General features: G+C 37.3%; 1 protein-coding gene across 1 annotated transcript; it reads right to left on the reverse strand.

The window, feature by feature from the left end:
- Positions 1 to 11,283: 11,283 nt before the first annotated feature.
- Positions 11,284 to 12,345, reverse strand: LOC109152832 (ethylene-responsive transcription factor ERF038-like). Its single transcript, XM_019300490.1, has one exon. It carries the CDS (start codon positions 12,234 to 12,236, stop codon positions 11,538 to 11,540), a length of 699 nt encoding a protein of 232 aa, XP_019156035.1. The 5' UTR covers positions 12,237 to 12,345; the 3' UTR covers positions 11,284 to 11,537.
- Between the last annotated feature and the right edge of the window lie 9,729 nt (positions 12,346 to 22,074).

A 22,074-nucleotide genomic window follows, 5' to 3' on the forward strand; every position in this document is an offset into this window, starting at 1 on the left:
AAGGGCGGGCTAAAATGCCCGCCTAAATATGAGCCCAAAATATCAAAGCCTGCCCTACTCTTTTTGATAAATTATTATGGGGACCATGATCCACATAGTGTTATGTGTAACAAAATGTATATTATTTTTGTGTTGAATGTACATTATTTTACAATATACAAAATAATAATTAGCCCTTTTCGCAGGACAGACTAACTGGACGAGCTAAGCTCGTTTTGACGACTCTAGTATTGGGGCATGGGGCATAGAGACAAGTAGACAAGCGATGACATATGTACACATCACTCCAGTGGTGCTCTTGTTTACGTGTCGATTTCTCCTCACATCGTACTCATTCTTGGTGGCCCTCTATCCACATCGTATCTATGGTCGAATCTTGTCTACTTTTGTTTTATGTGGTTCACTATTTTCTTTTTTCCTTTTTTGTTTTTGTTTTTTTTTGATTATTACATGTTATTATTAGTTGTTTTATAAATAATGTCTTCAAACATTTCCAACTCATTTTACACTAAAATATCAAATTTCTTCATCAAATATCATATTAAAAATAATATTTTTAGAACAAATTTTATTCATCTGATCTCCAACTCATTACACCAAAATATCAAATATTATTCGTACACTAAAATAATTTAGTTTCTCAAATTTTAAAATTGTATTAGCTTAAATTTAATTAGTTTAAAATAAAATATAATTTTTGAGGTAAATAATGATTTGTTGGTAACATGATTAGTCTTGTTTGATGTATTTAAAACTTTAATTAATATATATTCAATATTAATCTTTTTCCAATAGTCTCAATGGGATCTTTAAAATGGTATAATTTATTTTTAATAATATAAATTTTAAATTTAAATATTGAACAAAATAAAAAATAGGTATAAAACAAATAAAAGATATATTTGAAATTGTATAAATAAAAAGGGCAAAAAAAGTAAAATTGCTCCTCATGTGAATAATGTCGGGCCATATATATACGGTGCGACACTGTTCATCTTCGCCAAAAAAATGACGTTTGTCAATAGTCTGGTGTGAATTAGAACACAACAAATTAAAATGCTGGAATGGTGGTTTCGCGATGAGATTTGCCTTTTCACCATTCCTTTGGAGATGACCTCAATTTTAAAACATTGTTATAATTTTGATTTTTCAATGGAATGAACTCTCAAACACCGATAGGGTTTTATGAGATTATAGCAAAAGGAATTTGTATTAAATTTTAAAATTATTTTAACTTATCTTGTAAATTAAATCGTGATAAAATAAATTGAAAATTTTTTGTATTAAATTTTAAAATTATTTTGACTTATCTTGTAAATTAAACCGTGATAAAATAAATTGAAAAAATATTTTTCATCACAACTTAAAGTTTAAGTGGTCCAGTGTCACACTACAAATAACGATTGTGAAGTTTTGATAGGTTAGACTCTAATCTTATACATCGATAGATTTTAATGAAATTATAACAAATTGTGATAAAGCAATTTGAAGATGGAGGATTCCGAGCAATACATGGCATGCATTTCGCATGTTAATAATTAGACTGTACATTTAATTAGAAGCATAATTTGTAATCAACATGATTGGCGTGGGGTTCAGCACTTCGTGTGCTGATAATAGGAACAGGAGATTAGTTTTCTGACTGTCGACTGAAATGATACTTTTGGACAAAAAAAAAAAGAAGAAGCATAATTTTAACTTTTGTGGGGACAACCAAAACAATATATATGGAGTGGCATATAACTGCCTAATATGGGTACATAATTTGTGGCTTTGGCTTGGCTTAGCAGTACGTGTATATATATATATATGTGTGTGTGTGTGTGTCGGCAAAGGTGAAGCTGTGTGTCATAGAAAAGTGGGGAATTAAAGATCAAAGTAAATTAACAGGTGGCCATACAGGCTGGACCCTGCCAAAAGAACCATGGTAATAATCTAAAGGACATTGTTATTGACAATTTTATTGTATTTTATTCAAAGCTACCTATAAATTAAAGAAAGATTTCAATAATTCTTATTTTGAGAGTGTAAAGGTAAATAACGAACTCAATTGAAAAAATATTGATAAGAATTAAACTTGTGAGTAGTGACTTTCTATTACTAAAATTATACTCCAGTCACTCAGTCACCCCTTTCAGGTCTATATATATATATATATATATATGTGTGTGTGTGTGTGTAAATATTTCTCTATATATGAATGTAGTGTACTGTGCACATGCATAAAGCCCCATTTGCAGGCTTTGGATATCAAAGAATCTATGACAAGTTACCAACCTCAGCTCTGCTGTTTTTAAACCAGTAATAGAATACAACACATATGAGATGTATACGTAATTGGTGTCGTCAAGGATTCATAGGACATTAATTAATCCTTAGTCTTGATTAAGATCATATCATATAGTTTTATATAGCTATTTGTACTAGGCTACTAGCTACTTTAACTTAATTTAATCATTATCTTACCTCTTTTGTTGCTTATTAATGCGTGGAACTATAAATCTAGATAGTATTCAAAGGTTTGCAAATGGCTAAAGTTAAATGATGTGTGTGTGTGTGTGTGTATGTGTGTGTGTGTGTGTGTGTGTTGCGAGAACCTTTATTAAATTTCCTGGCAATGGATGGGTAAGTCAGAGAGAAAAGTCTGCATCATATATATATATAAGTTTTATCGCGAATGTTCGTCTTTTTATATTGTGTATGTCTAATTATATTTTATTGGGAGATGACAAGTGATGGAACGAAGCAGAATGTGTGGAGGAGTGCCTCTAGTGTTTGATCGAACTTGATCAATTGGGTTCACTAGGTGAGTGGGGGTTTGAAGACAGCCCGTAGGTAATTTTGTAAATGTATCATTAAGGTTATGTCCGATGCTTCTTGCACGGGATATATAATAATCACAATTGATAAAAATTACCAAACGACATAATAAATTTGATGTTCTTCTTCGTTATCTTTGTTCTTGATTTGTTGGTCTTGTTTTCCTCAATTCTTTAATTAATCTAAAAAATAATCATGGTATCATGCATGTTATATAACATTACATAAACGTTTATAAAGCAACTACCCATACCAATTAATATGGACAAATTAAATTATTGTGTAGACCACGTCTAACAAAAAATCATAGTATCATACATGTTATATAACATAACATAAACATTTATATAGCGACTACCCAACCAATTAATATAGGCAATTTATTGTGTGGACCATGGTTCAAAACGACGTCGTTGAATTTTATGAGTTAGAATAATGTATTTTATGTGTTAGAATAATATACATTATGTGTCAGAATAACAAACTTTTGGGGTAAGATAATGTACTTTATGAGTTAGAATAATGTAAATTATACTTTAAAATAATGTACATTGTGAGTTATAAAAATGTATGTTGCAGTGGGTCGCGTGAAAAAGATTTACACGAAACGACGTCTCTTTTGGACCATGGTCCATGCAATAATGTAACTATTGTCTATTGATTAATATGGCCACCAGTTCTACAAGATTGAAAAAGAAAAACAAACCATATTGAATTGGATTCTAACTTGTCACACAAGTATTTGGCCATTGAATTGACCTTAAATATGCATCTTTTATCTCCTTTAATTTCCTCGCTTTTCACTTTTGTCATTAATTTTTTTTTAATAATATTATTTCACTTTTCTTTAATTTAATTTGCTTTTAAAACTTTGTGTTCCTTTGATTCCCATATGGATGGAATGTTTAAGAACATGCAGAGTTATGGAGTGCCATGCATGTCATGGATCTAAATTTTGATGCTCTTAATCTTTTTGAACATGTTTGTTAAAGTGTGTGTGTCTATATATATATATATATATATATATATATATATATATATATATATATATATATATATATATATATATATATATATATATATATATATATTCTATTGCATTTTTGCTTTATTCCCTCTAGCTAGCTTCTCTTTTTATTTTCATATTTTTTGTCCCCCCAAAATACATGTTCCTCCCATTTACAAAATCTTGCAAAAGATGGTTGTAGTTTAAGAACACTTCTATGTTTTGACTATAAACTTATGTGAATATATAAATACTTTTGTTGCATGTTATATATCTATCTCTTTTACTTGAAAAAATGGTGTATTTGATCCCTGCGTTATATCTTAGGTAAAGACTTAATCCATCAGTTTTATATATATATATATATATATATATATATATATATATATATATATATATATTGTTAATTAACAGGCTTAAATGACAAGGTTAAATTTGACATTTTGATTTTATCTTATCTTCTTCTCCTTTTATGAGACAGGAGTGACCAGTGTTCTAGTTAGTTTATTTGACAAATATAAGGTCAAATCCGGTTGTAAGAGTCTCATATATATATATATATATATATATATATATATATATATATATATATAGGAACTTGAAGTTTGTTAAATAAATTTACAGGGCGGTTGAGAACATCTATCGTACAAAAAAAAAAAAAAACAAAATTTTATGTTTACCTTTCACTTTTTTCATATGAATCTAATATAATATTAATAAAAATAGACCAAAATCGCTTCTTTAGGAATAACTGAGTGATTGAGTTATACTTCAGGAACCGAATATACTAGAATATAAATACATAAAAAGTCATATAGAGATACAACTTTAATTTTACATAGGCTTTGACATGAAAGGAAGGTGAGACTTAGCTATATGTGGGATGAGCAATAATTATATTGTAATTGTCATTATCCCAATAATTATATTTTAGCTAGCCAACACACATTAGCACTCGGAAAGAGATAGAAGTGGCAAACAAAAAGGAAAGTGCAGTAGAATGGAGGAAGAGATATGATCCAAGATTCATCATTAGGGTTTGGAGCCCCAACTTATAATAATTATGACTTTTTTGACTAACAAGACTATCTCTTAACTAATTCTTAATGCTGATTGCTTGTTCTTAACCATAATGACAAGAAAAGGGATAGATTAGACCTTAGGGCCATGTCAAATTAAGAATGTTGGATGAATGGTGTTGGTTTGGTGAGTGCCCATGATGACTTTGGGGATTTTGATTGTATTATATATATATATATATATATATATATATATATATATATATATATATATATATATATATATATATATATATACTGTTTATATATGGACCAATTTGTTCATGTTGTTAGGTGTTGGCATAAATGGTATTCTTGGGTAACGAGGTAAATTCACAGTTATGAGTTATTATTTAAGAGTGCGCACATGAATTTTTTTTGTTACTATGTAATAATGCAAATTAATTAACACAGACAAAAGTTAAGGTAAAATTTAGGTGGTGTCGTTATTAAATATATCTTCAAATTTATCATACAAATAATTATGTATTCAATAGATCTTCAAATTTATTGACATTATTGAAAGAATTTACTTGGGTGCAAAGCTCACCAAACTCAATAATACAATTAATAGACTTACAAAAAACATGATAATAATGTCAGAACTTAACGTAAAGTTACCTGAAGATACGCTTAAATTCCATAAGACAAATAATATCGACTAATTAGACTCACATAGAGAACATGAAAATAAAGTCAAACCTATAAAATTACTTGAAAGCACATTTAAACTCAATAATACAGTCAATATTGACTAGCTAGGTTCACACAAAGAACATGATAATAATGTTAAACTTAAATTTACCCAAAAGCACGCTTAATTAAACTCAATAATACAATCAATAATATCAACTAGCTAGCTAGACTCTCACACACACAAACTACTTGAGAATAATGTCAAACCTAAAGTTACCCGAAGGCATGCTTAAATTCAATAATGCAATCAATATCGACTAGCTAGACTCACAACAAAAATGATAATAAGATCAAACCTAAAGGTCTTGTGACCCTAACTGACAAAGGACCGCAAGGATGTAAGCTAACATAGGTTGCTCATAGTTGACTGACTCAAATAAAAAGATCTTTCATAGCATAAGTCGAATTTAAAACTTTATAGTTATCAAGTCAATTATTTAATCAATCTGACTTAGATTATCCCAATCTCACCTGTTCCAACAAAATATAATAAATATAAATATACTAATAATAACTGGCATGATCTTACATCAGCATTACTACATGCTTGACCAATCATCAAATTCACATTTTTGTGGGGGGCAATATTGTCCTTATCAATCATCAAATCAGTCTAATACTCATTTTCACACATTAAAATGAAAATTAAAGGACTGAAAAGAAAGCTGGAAGAACTAATAAGAGAGCAGAGTAAAAGGGAGGGGCAATTGCATGAAAAGGATAAGATGTAAGAGGATCTCAATCATTAAACAAAAAGCATTACATGCATATATTTACATATATATAGAGTAAATTTCACTTTTGATCATATAACTATTGGTTGTTGTCAATTACAGTTTACAAATTTCAAAATTGTCAATTTAGTACGTACTGTAACTATTCAATTTTTTAATGGGTGAAATAATGAAGGCAATTTAATCTTTTATTCTCCTTTTCTCTTTTTTCACCCATTAAAATTTTAGAAACTACATTAAAAATAATATTAAACGCAAAAAAAAAAAAAATCAAATTTAAAACAACTAAAAATTACTAAAGAAAATAAGTAGTGAAGAAAGTGTTGATTTAATTTGACTGACATGCAAAATATGAAAGACTGAATAATTATTAAGAGTTTTTGTGCAACATAAATTGTGAATGTGAATTGTATTCTGATTTCAATCAATTGAATGAAAGCTCATATCCCAACATAACATTGTGGCAAAATAAACCACTTGAAACAATCCCTACTCCATAGATTTGTCAATCACCAAATTAAATACATTTTTAAGAACTCTACATGCTATAATTATGTTCGATTAATAGGATATCAATCTAACTCAAAAATTATTTTACGCGAATCAGGCTAGACTTTTATTTTTTCTTTGTGGATCCCATAATTCTGATAAAAATCAATGCATTGTAGTTCTATTTTATTCTTTCTCATCTCAATCTCTCCAGTCTCCTCCATATAAATTTTGCTTCCTCAAAAGCCATATAAAAAATCACGATCGAGGATGACCTAAGCTTTTGCCTAAAGGTCCCCAAAACACATTGACACTCCATCGATTGATTTCAAAGGAAAAAGAAAAGTGTAATTTCAAAGAGTAAAACTTCCATTACATAGTTACATATTTCAATTTTAACATTGAAAGAAAATGTGATGAATAAAAAGCTTAATTCATTTTTTTTAAATCAATCAAAAAAAATCTCACAAATAGAGAGTACAAAAAATAATTCACATAAGGTCTCTGCGTCAAATGTCCATATTTGCATTGATTTTCGTGGCACGGCTAGTTAGAATGTCATGAAAAAAGTAGCTAATGAGTGTTCGCTATATCAAAAAATAAAATTTAAAGTGTATGATTTGAGAGTTCATGTAGTAGAACTCTTTACGTAATCAATTAGGACTGTTTCTTGTATAGATTTTACAGTTGTAATAGGTACATAGTACATTGTTGTATCGCACTTAAGTACTTGTTTATCCTTCCAAAAAAAAAAAGAAAAAATTAAAGAAAAAACTCACCGAGTAGTTTAAGTATTTGATCGATCAATCAACGTTTATTCATATTTTTAATAATAAGATGGGGCCACATGAATTTGAGGAACGTTGATCAATTAGTGGTAGTATAAATATTTCATGCGCAAAAGTGTACAAGCGACAGAGAACTTAGAATCATTTGGATAACTCAAGATTTTTTTCTTTTATTGGTATTAGAGCATATTTATGAGGTTTATGATATAGTCTGACGAAGTCGGGGTTATAAAATAAAAATAAAAAAAATTAATCGCAACCTCTACTCAAATATATGCTCACTCTTGGTGAAACCTGTTTTATAACTCTAATCGATAAAGAAATATACTCCGTAGTAACTTAATTTTAATTATTCATAGTTAATCGGTTCACACCGCACGTCAAAAAAAAAAAAAATCTTTATTTCACCACTCGCTTACAGGTATTTATAACAAAAACAACTGACAGCCGTGGCTCTGTCCGTCTTCGTATAATTGATTCATCGTCCTGCAACATAATGTCGTTCAACTTTTTGTCAAATACGACAAAATAATGTCCTTTCAACATTTTAATTTTTTTAAAATCATAATTTTATTAAAACAAATTGATACGGAGTATATAATTCTTTAAAATATATTACTCTGTAAATGTATTTAATATGTATTCTTAATCTTAAAATATATTACTATGTATTTAGTACCGCTTATGGTTTGTTCATATTAATTTTTAATTATCGACTTTTGATTTAACAGTTTTTGTCTTTTATTTTTTACAAAAATGAAAAAAAAAAAATTGGTTAAACATATTTAGAATACATACTCTCGTAGTCTCGTTTTCATTAAATTTTTCACTTCAATTCTTCATATGATTGCATTTTGGATATTTAATTTTAGAAAGAACACAAGTTTGTACAATGAGATTGCTCATACAATGATTAGGACGGTTAATCTTTATTATTCTAAGGATCCTAAGTATTGGAGCGATGCTCTGTCAAGTTGTATTCGTGATTTTTCTCTTTTTTTCTCTCCGATTAATTAAATTTGTTTATTTTTCAAAAGAAAAAAAGAACACAAGTTCTTCTTCTTCTTCAAAAAAAAAAAAAAAAAAAAAAAAAAAAAAAACTCCGACCGTGGAGACGAAGAAACTGGCCGGAGACGAAGAAGGTTTCTTCGTCTCTGGCCGGAGTTTTTTTTTTAATAAAATTAAATAACTAATTTTTAAAATTTATTTTTTTAAAATAATTAATTTGAGAGAATGACCCGTTGACCTGTTGAAAACCTTCATTAGAAGAATTGTTTGAAATTGGTTAGTTTGGGGACCTAATGGTTGGTTTTTTAAGTTCAGTGACTTAATTGCATTATCGTGTGCAGTTCAATGACCTATTTGACCCTTATTTTTTAAGTTTTCTAAGCCAATCACTAACAATCACACGTTGAAACTATAATAGCCCATTTGATTTGCTGGAAAATATTTAAAGAGGAATAAAATTGAAATTCCATTTAAAAAAATCCAAGAAAATAAATTTTATTGTTCGGTTGCTGGAAAATTAATTACTTGAAATATGAATTTCATTGTTTGGTTGGTTAGAAATGGTAAGGAATTATATATGAATATAAAGACCAATATGCCCTTAACAATAATAATGATAATAACTTATATTATTATATAACTATGTAATTAAGAAACTTTATGAGAGTATAACAGTCCATTCATGTTATATTTTCTTCCCAATGCATTCGGACAACAAAATACCACCCTTTTCCTCAGAATTTGTTTTCGTCAACTTTCAAGAACTCCACTTCCAAAGAAAAATGGTTCCCATCCAACAAGACAACATAAAACAAAAATTTCCTCCACTTTTAGGAACACATTTTCTAAGAAAAATATTTTTCAACGAACCAAACACCCCCTAAGATTCAAATCCGAGACATCTGATTAAGTAAGATAAATAATCAAGTACTTTGGTATTAATTAAAGAATTTTACTATACAACTCCCAAATTCTTCTCTCTAATGTGACAAGGATCGATTATTTTCACCATATATATCCAAAAAAATATATTTATATCAAGAATTTATAAGAGGAAGTAAGAGGTAAAAGAGTATAAAATGAGAGTCGACCAAATATTTTCCTAGAAATTCTACCGTGTATTCTCATTGTTTACTTTCAACTTGTATTCTCATACACAAAACTCTAAGGTAAACACTTATATCGAAATTCACATGAAAAAAAAATAAATAACTTATCAAAATTCGTCATATCAAAAAATTAAATTCAGAGAGTAAAATTTAAAATTATATTTAGTAGAACTCTTTCTTTAATTAAAATAGATATGATTTGTGTCATCTTGACGTGAATGAAAGAGACAGTGAATGAAATAGCAGCTGGCATGAACACCCACTTCCAAACTTCCAGGGCTGGACTTTCATCACTTCACTATACCATCAAATAATCAAATTTCAGATTTTATGCTCTGACCAACATCAAAATTCTGCCCACAACTGTCAACATGCCAACTGGCTTAAACAAAAGACGGAAGTTTAAGGATTAATACGAGTCGAGCGAAACATTATTTCCTTAAAATCTTATTTGCTACACTCCTTTGATGCTAGGAGAGTTGTAGCATAGATTTTTCAGTGTTTCGATTCTATGTTTAAGCACTAAAACAAAAGAATCCGACGAACTAAAACAGTGGATAGTGGTATGAACACATCAGGGAGTTAGCAAGTAGATCCCATTCCCCCATTCCCCACCCAAAAGGAGAAGGAATATAACAAGAAAAAAAGGGGAAGAAATCACAGGCAAAAGAATTGAAGCACCCCACCCCCACCCCCCTCCCCCAACCCCACCCCCACCCCGGGTATTGGGCTTCAGCTCTTTTCGAGCTGTTTTAGGTGCAAAGGAACATTCTTTCCCACATGCTTTCTTTTCCATAGAATACCAATCTGATCTGCAGCTTCATCTCTACGACAACCTCAACTCCACAAACTACTATGATTAAGGTTATAATTATGATAATAAATCAGAATTTAATTTAAAATTCGTGGCTAAGCTAAAATATACACCAAAAATTCCATTTTAATATTAATCTTCCATGTATGCAACTTTAGAAAAAGAAAACAGAGAGAGATAACGCGACACTAAAGTCTGGATAATTAAAAGTAACAATAGATACGTATCCCAAATTACATATATATAGGTAGAAATAATGTGTTCGCTCATTATTTCAGACTCGTTTCCTGACACAACAAACTGATAAGTGTTGGTGAAATCATCTTTAAGCGCATAAAAAATATGAGATTTTAGAAGGTTTTTGCAGGTGAGTTTCGCACATATAAAAGAGAGAAGATTTTGAGTCCTTAGCTAAGGACATGGTTTTCGTCTCCATAGTGGGTCCCACTAAGAAAGAAAAAAAAGGCTCAACTCTAATTACACGAGGCAAATAACAAGTGTCCAGCTGGACACGTGCATCCCACGCGCTTGTAATATGTCGTGTGATAGACCGATTTATGGAGTAGTATTTTAATTTACTATTCACATAGATAACATTTGGAATAAATGGATTAAAATATGTATGTAAGGATATGATGCATGCTAGCTTTCATATAATCCACATGCATTCTTGAATGTTCTTGGACTGTTTGGGCAGTGGATTCCTCACTATAAAATTATATAAAGAAAAAGGGAAAAAGTGGGTTAACGCGTTAATCAAATAAATTCAATCCAAACAGTGCCTAAGAGAATGTTTTATTCCGCTTTAATAATTTACATGAAAATTTTCGTTCTTGTCATTTACCTCGGGTAACTTTTTCCCACAGGTAAATCCAAAGATTTTGTAAGAGAAAACTTAATGTTTTACTGCGATTAATTACAGTAAGAATATTAATTAATCACTCTTTAAGCCATGCAGATTTACCAGTGGAGAATCACCAGCTTGAGCTAGCTGTGCTAAAAAGGCGGCTGCTTTTTAGCTGTAATTCCACAGAAAATTCTCTTCAGACCAAATATCAGCGTGAAACGGCTCGAATCCAGCCAGCTGGAGCCATGGCGAAGTGTAGCCGAACTCGGCGGCGGCTCGGTGGGCCGGGTTGAAGAGAAGATCCGGCAAGTCGAGAAACGGGTCCTCGTTGAAGCTCGACGGAGATTCCGACGAGGATTCGGATGTTGCGGTTTCCTCGGGGGAGAATGGCTCGGATTCGGGTTCGGCTTGGCTAGGCGTGGGCGGTTCCGGCGGGTAGTCGAGGGCAGCGGCTTTCGCGGCGGCGGCTTGGACGTCCTTGGCGGACTTGGAAGCCGGGCGGGGGAGCTTGGCGGCTAACTCGGGGAAATTAAGGACAGCCGAGGAGCCCTTAATGGCTATGGCGGCTACGTCGTGAGCCCGAGCCGCCATTTCCGCCGTGGCGAATGTTCCCAGCCAGATTCTCGACTTCTTCCTCGGCTCGCGAATTTCCGACACCCATCTCCCCCAGCTCCGCTTCCGCACGCCGCGGTAGATTGGGTGTTTCCCGTCGTCATTCTTCTTCTTCTTCTTCTCCGCCGCCGCGTTTGACGAATTTGACGGCGGCGAGACGGCGGTTGTGGTTGCCTGATATTTATTCGTCGGAATGTGGTCGTCCGATTCTTCCATGGAAGACAAAAGTGTGAAAGGAGAAGTATATGAGAGCATGTGGGGGGACACACCTAAGTACCTTAGCCTAAGCTTCTCTTATAGTGTAATGCTTCTTTAAATCTTTTTGAGGTGAGATGGAATAAAATAAAGTTACTTCAATTCTAATAATAAAAAGAAAAAGAACCCAAAAATAAAAATATACCCTTACACAATATTCATTATTGTCATATATAGCTTTGATTTTCACAAAACTTCGTAACTGTTACTTGAAAGATGTATTATGCAAGGTTGAAAAAATCGTTAGGCGCCCTCTAGGCGCCTGGGGACCGCCTAGAGCGCCTAGGCGGGCGCCTAGAGGGATTAATCGGCGCCTAGGCCCGATTTTTGCAACATTGGTATTATGACTTCTGAATGAAGCTTGTCTTATAACATATTGATATTAGCCGACAAAGGGTCACAAAAAGATAAATTAGCATAGGTTGCGAATAGCTGACCGACTTAAACTGAGAATACCAATAGGCCGCTCCCATTAGGAGTTGAACTTGAAACTTTGTAATTACTTTCATAGCTGCACTTTTAGTGTTGGTTAGTCGATGCAACTGTTACTAAAAACCATTCTCCTATTATATTGTAAATGAAAAAGAAATTTAGAATAATATGATTGGTTCACGGAATATGTTAAGAATGTAATCATTTTTCCGAATAAGTTAGAAATGAGATATAATCGTGCATAAATATATCCCTTTCTAATTTACAAGTGAGAGCAAAAATTAAGCGTACATTTTTGGCGTTGGTTATTTGAGTTTGTCGCGTTTCTTGGCGCATTAATTAGCTGGGTTTTGAAATTAGCATGTGCACATAATGCATGGGATTGGTGCACATGTCATATATAACGTAAGACCAGACATGGAAGGGCCACTTCCAACGTAGGCCACATAAACCATAACGTAATCAATTATTAAATTGATGGTATGTGAAAGTGCATGCTGCCTCTCTCTTGGATTCCAACTTAGTCATTAGTCATTACACACGTACGTACTTAACCTAAATGATTAACCTTTTAAGTTTTAACTTAATCAATTGGTTGTGTTTATCCAATGTAAATATATATTGTAGTTTTAACACAAAACTTTTTGAAATATTTAGATTTACCATGTAGTTTGAAGATTGATATAAAGATGACATTTATCTTTCAGACGACTTCGTAAGGATTCATGTTCCTTGCTTCAACGTGGACAGGGATACAACGCTCTCTTCTCCGTCTAATTTTCGATACATTATTATTTAAAGAAAATTATTTATTAATTGTGATGATAATATATTCAAGGTTATAAGTATTATATTTATAGATAACCATTGATGGATATATTAGAGACTCGACGGACCCGAACAAAACCGACCCGAGGAGAAGTGAGGACAACTCGGAGGACAATCGCCCAGGCTTGGGGCGGCCTCAGTCGGGGGTGGCCCTCGGCCTAGGGCTGCTCGGCTGGAGGTAGTCTTGGCCTGGGGTGGCCTCAGCCTTGGGTGCACGCGCGGACGCGGTCAAAGGAGATCCAACCACCCGTCATATTCTCATGGTGGCGGTTAGGAGGAAGCCTTAGTATAAATTAACTCATTATTGTCTTGTTAAGACATCTTTCAATTAATACATGCATTCAATTGTAATCATCTTACAACATTGTTACTAATACAAATTTTGTCTCCGCGACACATATTCCTTGTCTTTTTCATTTCATTATCCATTTATTTGTTCTTATTATTATTGGGTTAAGTAATTCGGACTACCCGAGTTAATTTAATCTATCAATCATAATAGTATGACAGGATAATAGGGCTGGCACCCGACCCGGATCACAAATGAGCATCTGACTCAGCATCACATGGGAACCCAACGGGCAGAACTCCAACGGTTAGAATCCAACAAGTGTCACATTTATTGTCATTGAAGCCACCTTTGATGCCACCATTGATGAGAGAGAGTTAAAGCCTCAACGCCTCATTCATGACTCTTCATATTCTTGCCGTTAGCTCAGCTCCCCAAAGATGTCTCTTCATGTTGTTACCGTTAGGACTTAGCATAAATAGAACTTCCCTCAGCTGAGCAGGGGACACACTGTACTTTCTATACTGAGACAAAGGCAATACAACTATTGTTACTCTCTTATTCGTTACTCTTATATTATATTTCCGGTAACATTATTACCGTCATTGGTGCTTTCATTGAGAGCCTGAGTCCAATACTCAAGCAGGCTACAACACAACTTTTTTTTCTCTTTCAACAGCAAGCTTGAAAGAATGGCGTCCCGCAGCTCCCACGGTTCTCGCAACGTGAACAATGGCAACGCCTCAGGTGACCTCCGTGACCTACTCACAAACAATCGCGGAGGGGACCTCCGAGAACATCTCAACAACGGGAGGCCCGAGGACCTTCGAGATCAACTCAACAATGGAGGAGACCTTCGAGACCAACTCAACAATGGAGGAGACCTCCGAGACCAACCCCACAATGGAGGGGCGAACCAAGTCATGAACCTCCAGGCGACTGCCGATGTCATTCAGCAAGCAGTGACGGCGGCGCTAAATCAGGTGGCGGTGGGACTGCAAGGTCAAGTGCCCCCGCCGCGGCCCTAGGAAATAAGGGTGGAGACCCAAAGAAGTGCACCGGCCAGACGACAACCAGGCCCTTCCCAATCTGCACCAGAACGACTGGGACAAAGGGCGCCCGTGCGGCAAAGATTAGGATCACGGGCCGAGGGATCCTTTACCAGAGGTCCTCGCCAACACGAAAACAGAGAAGCCGAGAGATCACCCACAGAGGAGGTGGGCGAGTCTCAGGAGCTGACCCCACGCCAACACGTTGATGAGTCGGCCTTACGTCGACACTTGGAGGAGCGACGCATCGAAGAGCCGGCTCCGCGATGGCACTCGGCGGGAAAGCGACGCGTTGATGAACTAGCTCCACGACGACACATGGAGGAGCGGCAGCCGGCCCCGCGCCGGCACCCTGACGAGTCAGCCCTGGTCGAGAGGCTGCAGAGAAGAATCGAGGAGTTAGCAAGAAGGGTGGAGGCACGGGAGCAGTCGCCGGAACCCGAGGTACGGATGACAGCACCATTCTCCCCAAGCATCATGGACGTACCTTTGCCGAGGACTTTAGGTTGCCCGCTATCAAGGAGTACACGGGGGCCACTGACCCACGTGTCCACATGACGAGGTACAAGGCTGCTATGGTAATGATCGGGGCAGGGGACGCCATCATGTGCCGAGCGTTCTTGTCCACCCTGGATGGAGCGACCCAAGACTGGTTCAACACCATCCCAGATGGGTCGATCCAAAACTTTGGGGAATTGTCCAAGAGCTTCCTAACATACTTCTCCGGTAGCATACAGCGTAAGAAACCCTTCTCTCACCTCTGTGTAGTGAAGCAAGATAGAGGCGAGAGCCTAAAAAACTTCCTGGTCAAATGGAAAAAGGAAGTCAGTAATGTCTACGACTTCGACTCCAAGGCGGCGATCCCAATATTTATCCATGCCTTAAGATCAGGGTATTTCCACAAGCAGCTGAACGCCCACCACCCCCGTTCTTACGAAGATTTGATGAGGACGGCTAGCCGCTATGCCGAGGCAGAGGACGTCAACAGGAAAAAGAAAGATGAGGAGGACAACAGGAAAAACGGGAAACCTGGGAAAGCTGGTCCGCCCAGCCAGGCACCACTCTCGAACCACCCGACCGCAGGGAAGGGCCGAGACTACGAACGACCTCGCCTAGTCCCCTTGCGTAATTTAACTCCTCTTACCCATCCCGTCAGTGTCATTCTAAAGCAAGCTGAGGAGATGGGAATGGTAGAATTCCCCGAGGAGTGCATGAAGGTCTCCCCAAAGGCAGACCAAACAAAGTACTGCAGGTTTCATAGGCATGCCGGACATGATACGGATGAGTGTCACGTTTTGAAGAGACAAATAGAAGACCTCATCCAGCAGGGCTACTTCCGACATTTCGTCAAGCGATCCAAGCAGCAGCAACAGCCGCAACACAATCCACCAAAAAATGTCTGGATGAATGAGGATGGCACCGAGCCATCCACCTCAAACGCCAAAAAAAAGAGACCACGACCAAATATCTTAGCAGAGTGATAGCGATCTATGGTGGACCGGCAGGGGGCGACACGCCCGCAGAAAGAAAGAAGTGGAGCCGACAGATATACGTGGGAGAAGTGGCGAGTCTTCCTAGAGAAAAGAAACAGAGACAGGAGGCCATCACCTTCTCTAATGATGACCTCCCAGAGGGCCCGCTACCCCATCGTGACGCCTTGGTGATTGAGATGGACGTCAACGATGTCATTATCCGCCGCATCTTAGTCGACACGGGAAGCTCAGTCAATGTGATGTATTACGATGCCTTCACCAAGTTGGGGATACCTAGGAACCAGCTCAAAGAAGTACGTACCCCACTCTCTGGATTTACGGGTGATTCAGTGGAGACGGAGGGGTCGGTGGCCTTACCAGTGGAGATAGGCACGAGCCCTAACATTCGCAAACTTGACATGGAATTCATCGTGGTAAGACTCACTTGTGCGCACAACATCATTTTGGGGAGGCCGGCACTGGAGGACCTCAAGGCCATAGTGTCGGTGGAACACTTGTGTATGAAGTTCCCTACTCCGAATGGGATAGGGGTCGTCAGAGGAAACCAGCGAGCAGCCTGCAGTTGTTACGTTAAAGCATGCATAAAGATTGGCAGAAATTATCCATAAGTCCACACCATCTGTAAAGATAATCGATCGGGTATGGAGCTAGGAACATTTGATTAAGTATTTTCCTTAATATTCTAGTAGTCGTTTGGGACTAGTGTTTGGTAATCGCGGTCCGCCCGCTTTGCATTCTGAAATCTTTTGGAATAGTATCTCGTGCTTGTGGTGCGCCCATGTTGTTTCCAAAAAAAAAAAAAAAAAAACGAGTCGCACGCCCCGGCCACAGGTTGGCCGAGACGTGACTCGACTCGGATGGCCGAGGCTTGCCTCGGCCAAAGTTCGGCCGAGGAGCCCGCCTCGGCCACAGTCTGACCGAGGCACGCCTTGGCCAAGTGTTGGCCGAGGCGCCCGCCTCGGCCAATGGTTAGCCGAGGCGCACACCTCGGCCACGGTTCGGCCGAGGCGCCCGCCTCGGCCAACGCCGAAGTCCGTCTCGGCCAAAGAAAAAAAGAAAAAAAGAAAAAAAAAAAGGCCGGAGCCTGCCCCAGCCACGATCGTTCGAGGCTACGCCTCGGCCGCGATCAGCCGAAGCGCACGCCTCGGCCACGATCGGTCGAGGCGACGCCTCGGCCACGATCGGATGAGGCGACGCCTCGGCCACGATCGGTCGAGGCGACGCCTCGTCCACGATCGGTCGAGGCGACGCCTCGTCCACGATCTGTCGAGGCGACGCCTCGGCCACGACCGGTCGAGGCCACGCCTCGGCCACGATCGGCCGAGGCGCACGCCTCGGCCACGGTCGGTCGAGGCGACGCCTCGGCCACGGTCGGTCGAGGCGACGCCTCGACCACGATCGGTCGAGGCCACGCCTCGGCCACGATCGGTCGAGGCCACGCCTCGGCCACGATCGGCCGAGGCGCACGCCTCGGCCACGGTCGGTCGAGGCGCACGCCTCGGCCACGATCGGTCGAGGCGACGCCTCGGCCACGATCAGTCGAAGCGCACGCCTCGGCCACGATCGGTCGAGGCGACGCCTCGGCCACGATCAGTCGAGGCGACGCCTCGGCCAAGATCGGTCGAGGCGCACGCCTCGGCCACGATCGGTCGAGGAGACGCCTCGGCCATGATCAGTCGAAGCGCACGCCTCGGCCACGATCAGTCGAGGCGACGCCTCGGCCAAGATCGGTCGAGGCGCACGCCTCGGCCACGATCGGCCGAGGCGCACGCCTCGGCCACGGTCGGTCGAGGCGCACGCCTCGGCCACGGTCGAAGTGCACGCCTCGGCCACGATCGGTCGGGGCGACGCCTCGGCCACGATCAGTCGAGGCGACGCCTCGGCCATGATCGGTCGAGGCGCACGCCTCGGCCACGATCGGTCGAGGAGACGCCTCGGCCATGACCAGTCGAAGCGCACGCCTCGGCCACGATCAGTCGAGGCGACGCCTCGGCCACGATCAGTCGAGGCAACGCCTCGGCCAAGATCGGTCGAGGCGCACGCCTCGGCCACAATCGGTCGAGGCGACGCCTCGGCCAGAGTCACGCACCTCTGCCAACCTAGGCCAAAGCCTATCTCGGCTAGCATAAGAAATGAAATAAAATTATATGTGATTAAAAAAAAAATATATATAAAATCACATACACAGGATCAAATAAAATCACATATCCTAAATCAAGCAGGATTCTACACAAGATCAAGATAGATTCAGCCTTACTCCCAAGTCAACTCAAACACATCCGTTGACTCAGGAGTAGGGGGGACTGGTGACAGGATAATAGGGCTGGCACCCGACCCGGATCACAAATGAGCATCTGACTCAGCATCACATGGGAACCCAACGGGCAGAACTCCAACGGTTAGAATCCAACAGGTGTCACATTTATTGTCATTGAAGCCACCTTTGATGCCACCATTGATGAGAGAGAGTTAAAGCCTCAACGCCTCATTCATGACTCTTCATATTCTTGCTGTTAGCTCAGCTCCCCAAAGATGTCTCTTCATGTTGTTACCGTTAGGACCTAGCATAAATAGAACTTCCCTCAGCTGAGCAGGGGACACACTGTACTTTCTATACTGAGACAAAGGCAATACAACTATTGTTACTCTCTTATTCGTTACTCTTATATTATATTTCCGGTAACATTATTACCGTCATAGTACATTTATAAAATTACACATGTATCATACCGTGGGGGCGCTGCCCCTACACCCCTAACTCACTCAGCGAACCCAATTCAAATTCAAACCATGAAGACAAGTGATGTCGATCACTCTGTTCCATTTCATTCGCTCCTTCAACCCGGCCAATTATTATCTCATAGTAACACATAAGACATACACAACAATTTACATATATATTCAAAATCAACATGTATCAATTCAAAGTTCTATCTTACTATGAATCTTAATCCACAATATAAATTTCGATAGATTTTATAATTACTTAAACCCTTGCCTTTTGGGCCAAGCACAATATAGCATCCTTAGCCCTATCCTTGCATCTTGGGTTGCCCCATAACTTAGGTTTGGGACCCATTTTCCAACAACCACATTTTATAATTAAGTTGGACTTGAGTCCTCTCTTTCACAAGTACATATCTATTAGGGCACGTGGCGAGACACATTCTATACGCAACAAATTATATGACTTTTGACATCCTTTGCTTTGCCCTACAACGTAACTCTACTTAATTGTTTATTACAATGTTTTAGATCTATCACCTATGACAAAACATTAGCTTAATTGTTTCCGATCCTATTGTCGGCAAACTCCCTTACTCCCCATACCATGTACATTTACTTGGTAGTTAATATTTAATAAGTTTTCTCATCACACTACCCGTTAATAAAAATAAATGTTAGAAGGTTAAATAAGCATTTTGAACTTTTAAAAGTTACAAGTAAACACATTAACTTATTATCTTTGTGCATGGACAATAATCGATAATTTGGATTCAGGCAACTGAAATCGACAATTGCCGACTGTTTGACGATCGGTGATTGCCTTTGCCATTGAAGAAGGCGGCCGACAACCGGTAATGCAAGAATTCTTACACGTCCTTACTGTAACCGGTGGCCTTCCCACGGACTTTCCCACATGCAATGACTGTTTGAAATCTTGCATTCACAAAAATCTCGCAACTGCTACTTCAAGATGCATTTTGGATGAAGCATGCCCACCTTGTAACCCTATTCGGTCGAAGATTACAAGAAGGTGAACCAATTTAGATTGTCTATAATTGACCGGCTCAGACAGATATGACCCATAGGCAACTCATACAAGGAGTCAAACTTGAAATTAAACTTTGTGAATTTGTAATTACTAAGCTAACTACCTGACCAATTTGATTGGGATTACTGTACCCAATGTACGGGAACATAGAAATTGGTTGAGTAGTTGCACTCTAAGCAATTGAACGTATTAAGTAGACAAGAAGTTACAAGATGTATTATGCTAGACTATTTATTGACGGGCAAAACCGGCCACATATAATAAATGGCTTTGTTTGTGACACCAAAATGGAAAGTTATGCTAGAATGAGACCATCTTTTTGTTATTAATGGGTGCATTATATTATTAGTCTCCACTTGTGTAACGAAAATGATTGGTGTACTATTTAAGGTAAAAATCTTGCTATGTGTCTTAATTTTTATTGGAGCAAAACGAGTAAAAAACTATAGCCTATTTTTATTTTTAGATGAATAATCAATGTGTGCCAAGTCAGTTGGGAGTAGAAATAGATAAAAAGTGACAGTATATATGTGTGTATCAGTGTATGTATTAATTATGTACATGTTGGTGATAACCATTTACTTCAAATGGTGATGTAAACCCTAATCATTTATTTGCATGATTCTCGTGTTAAAAGATCATGTTGATTCTTGTCAATATATTCTTAGTCTAGCTGTCTACAGAATTTTCTTAGTACGGTTTACTTCTCCTGTGTGGCGTGCATACCCTTGAATAATTAATTAGATGTGCGTGGTTTGCTTCGTAAAGTGGTGTCTTATACTTTGTTAGAGAAATATATATGGAGAGTGAGCAAATTATTGTGTGGACCATGAATATCAGGTACATTTTTAATATACTAGAAGTACATTATTTAATTTGTATACTGAAGATACATTATTTGATAGTATATAAAATAAAGTATTTTCAGTACTCAAATAATGTACTTTCGAAAAATGTACTTTATGTTTACAAATAATGTACTTTAATATATTAAAAATGTATTTTTTTTTTTTTTTGTTTATAGTCCATGTAATAATGATTGTGGAGAGCGTACAACGTAACTTTATAAAATATAAATATACTTACGATATTTTAAATGTTCCTAATAATTTTGTATTTTTTAAATGGTATAGACAAAATAGTTGTGCATACCATAAAAAAAAAAAGTACAAAATAGTGGGGTTTCACTGACAATACACTAATGTCACGTTTGATTCGCGAAATAGGCGTGGAATGGAATAGCATTTTCAGGAATAGACATATTTCTTTGTTTACTCCTGCACACAAAGGCCTTGTTTGGTTAGCGGATCCGCCAAAATTTTGGCGGATCCACCATTTTGGCGTTTTTCCCAAAGAAATATAACAATCCCCTAGGAGTGAAACATACCCTCCACATAAAATTTTGAAGGGAATGTAATTCATTCACAATTCTTAAGTTATCTAAGATTATCATGGATATTTACAAATTTTGTCATTTTAATTCTAATTATTATAACAAATACGGAGTATATTTTACATTAACTTATTATATATATCATTTTTAATTATATATTTTATTTTTTGTTATATCATGTTAGCTTATAAAATACTTTTTGTTTCGAGTTCAAGCTTTAAGTTAATTATATTAATTTAAATCATGTAATTATATATAATATCATTATCTTATTTATTTATTTTAATTATAAAGTTTATTGAAATACATAAAAATATATTAAGTGTCTTAAAATATGTTAAGTATATAAAATACTTCACACTTGAGCTCCCCCTTATCCCTAACAAACCCAAAAATCTTTAGCTCCAATCACCAATCAGGACAACCTTCCAATCATCTGATGGTTAAACAAAAGTGGCTTGTAGTGAACTGAAATGTCTTGTCTGAATTCTAGCTTCCAGAATTTTTTTCCTTTTCTTTAAAATTCATATTTTTTTTATTTCTCTAAACTATATCTTGAACCGCATAAACCCAAGATCC

This window comes from Ipomoea nil, unplaced genomic scaffold, assembly GCF_001879475.1.
Source record: "Ipomoea nil cultivar Tokyo-kokei standard unplaced genomic scaffold, Asagao_1.1 scaffold2480, whole genome shotgun sequence".
Classification (NCBI taxonomy): domain Eukaryota; kingdom Viridiplantae; phylum Streptophyta; class Magnoliopsida; order Solanales; family Convolvulaceae; genus Ipomoea; species Ipomoea nil.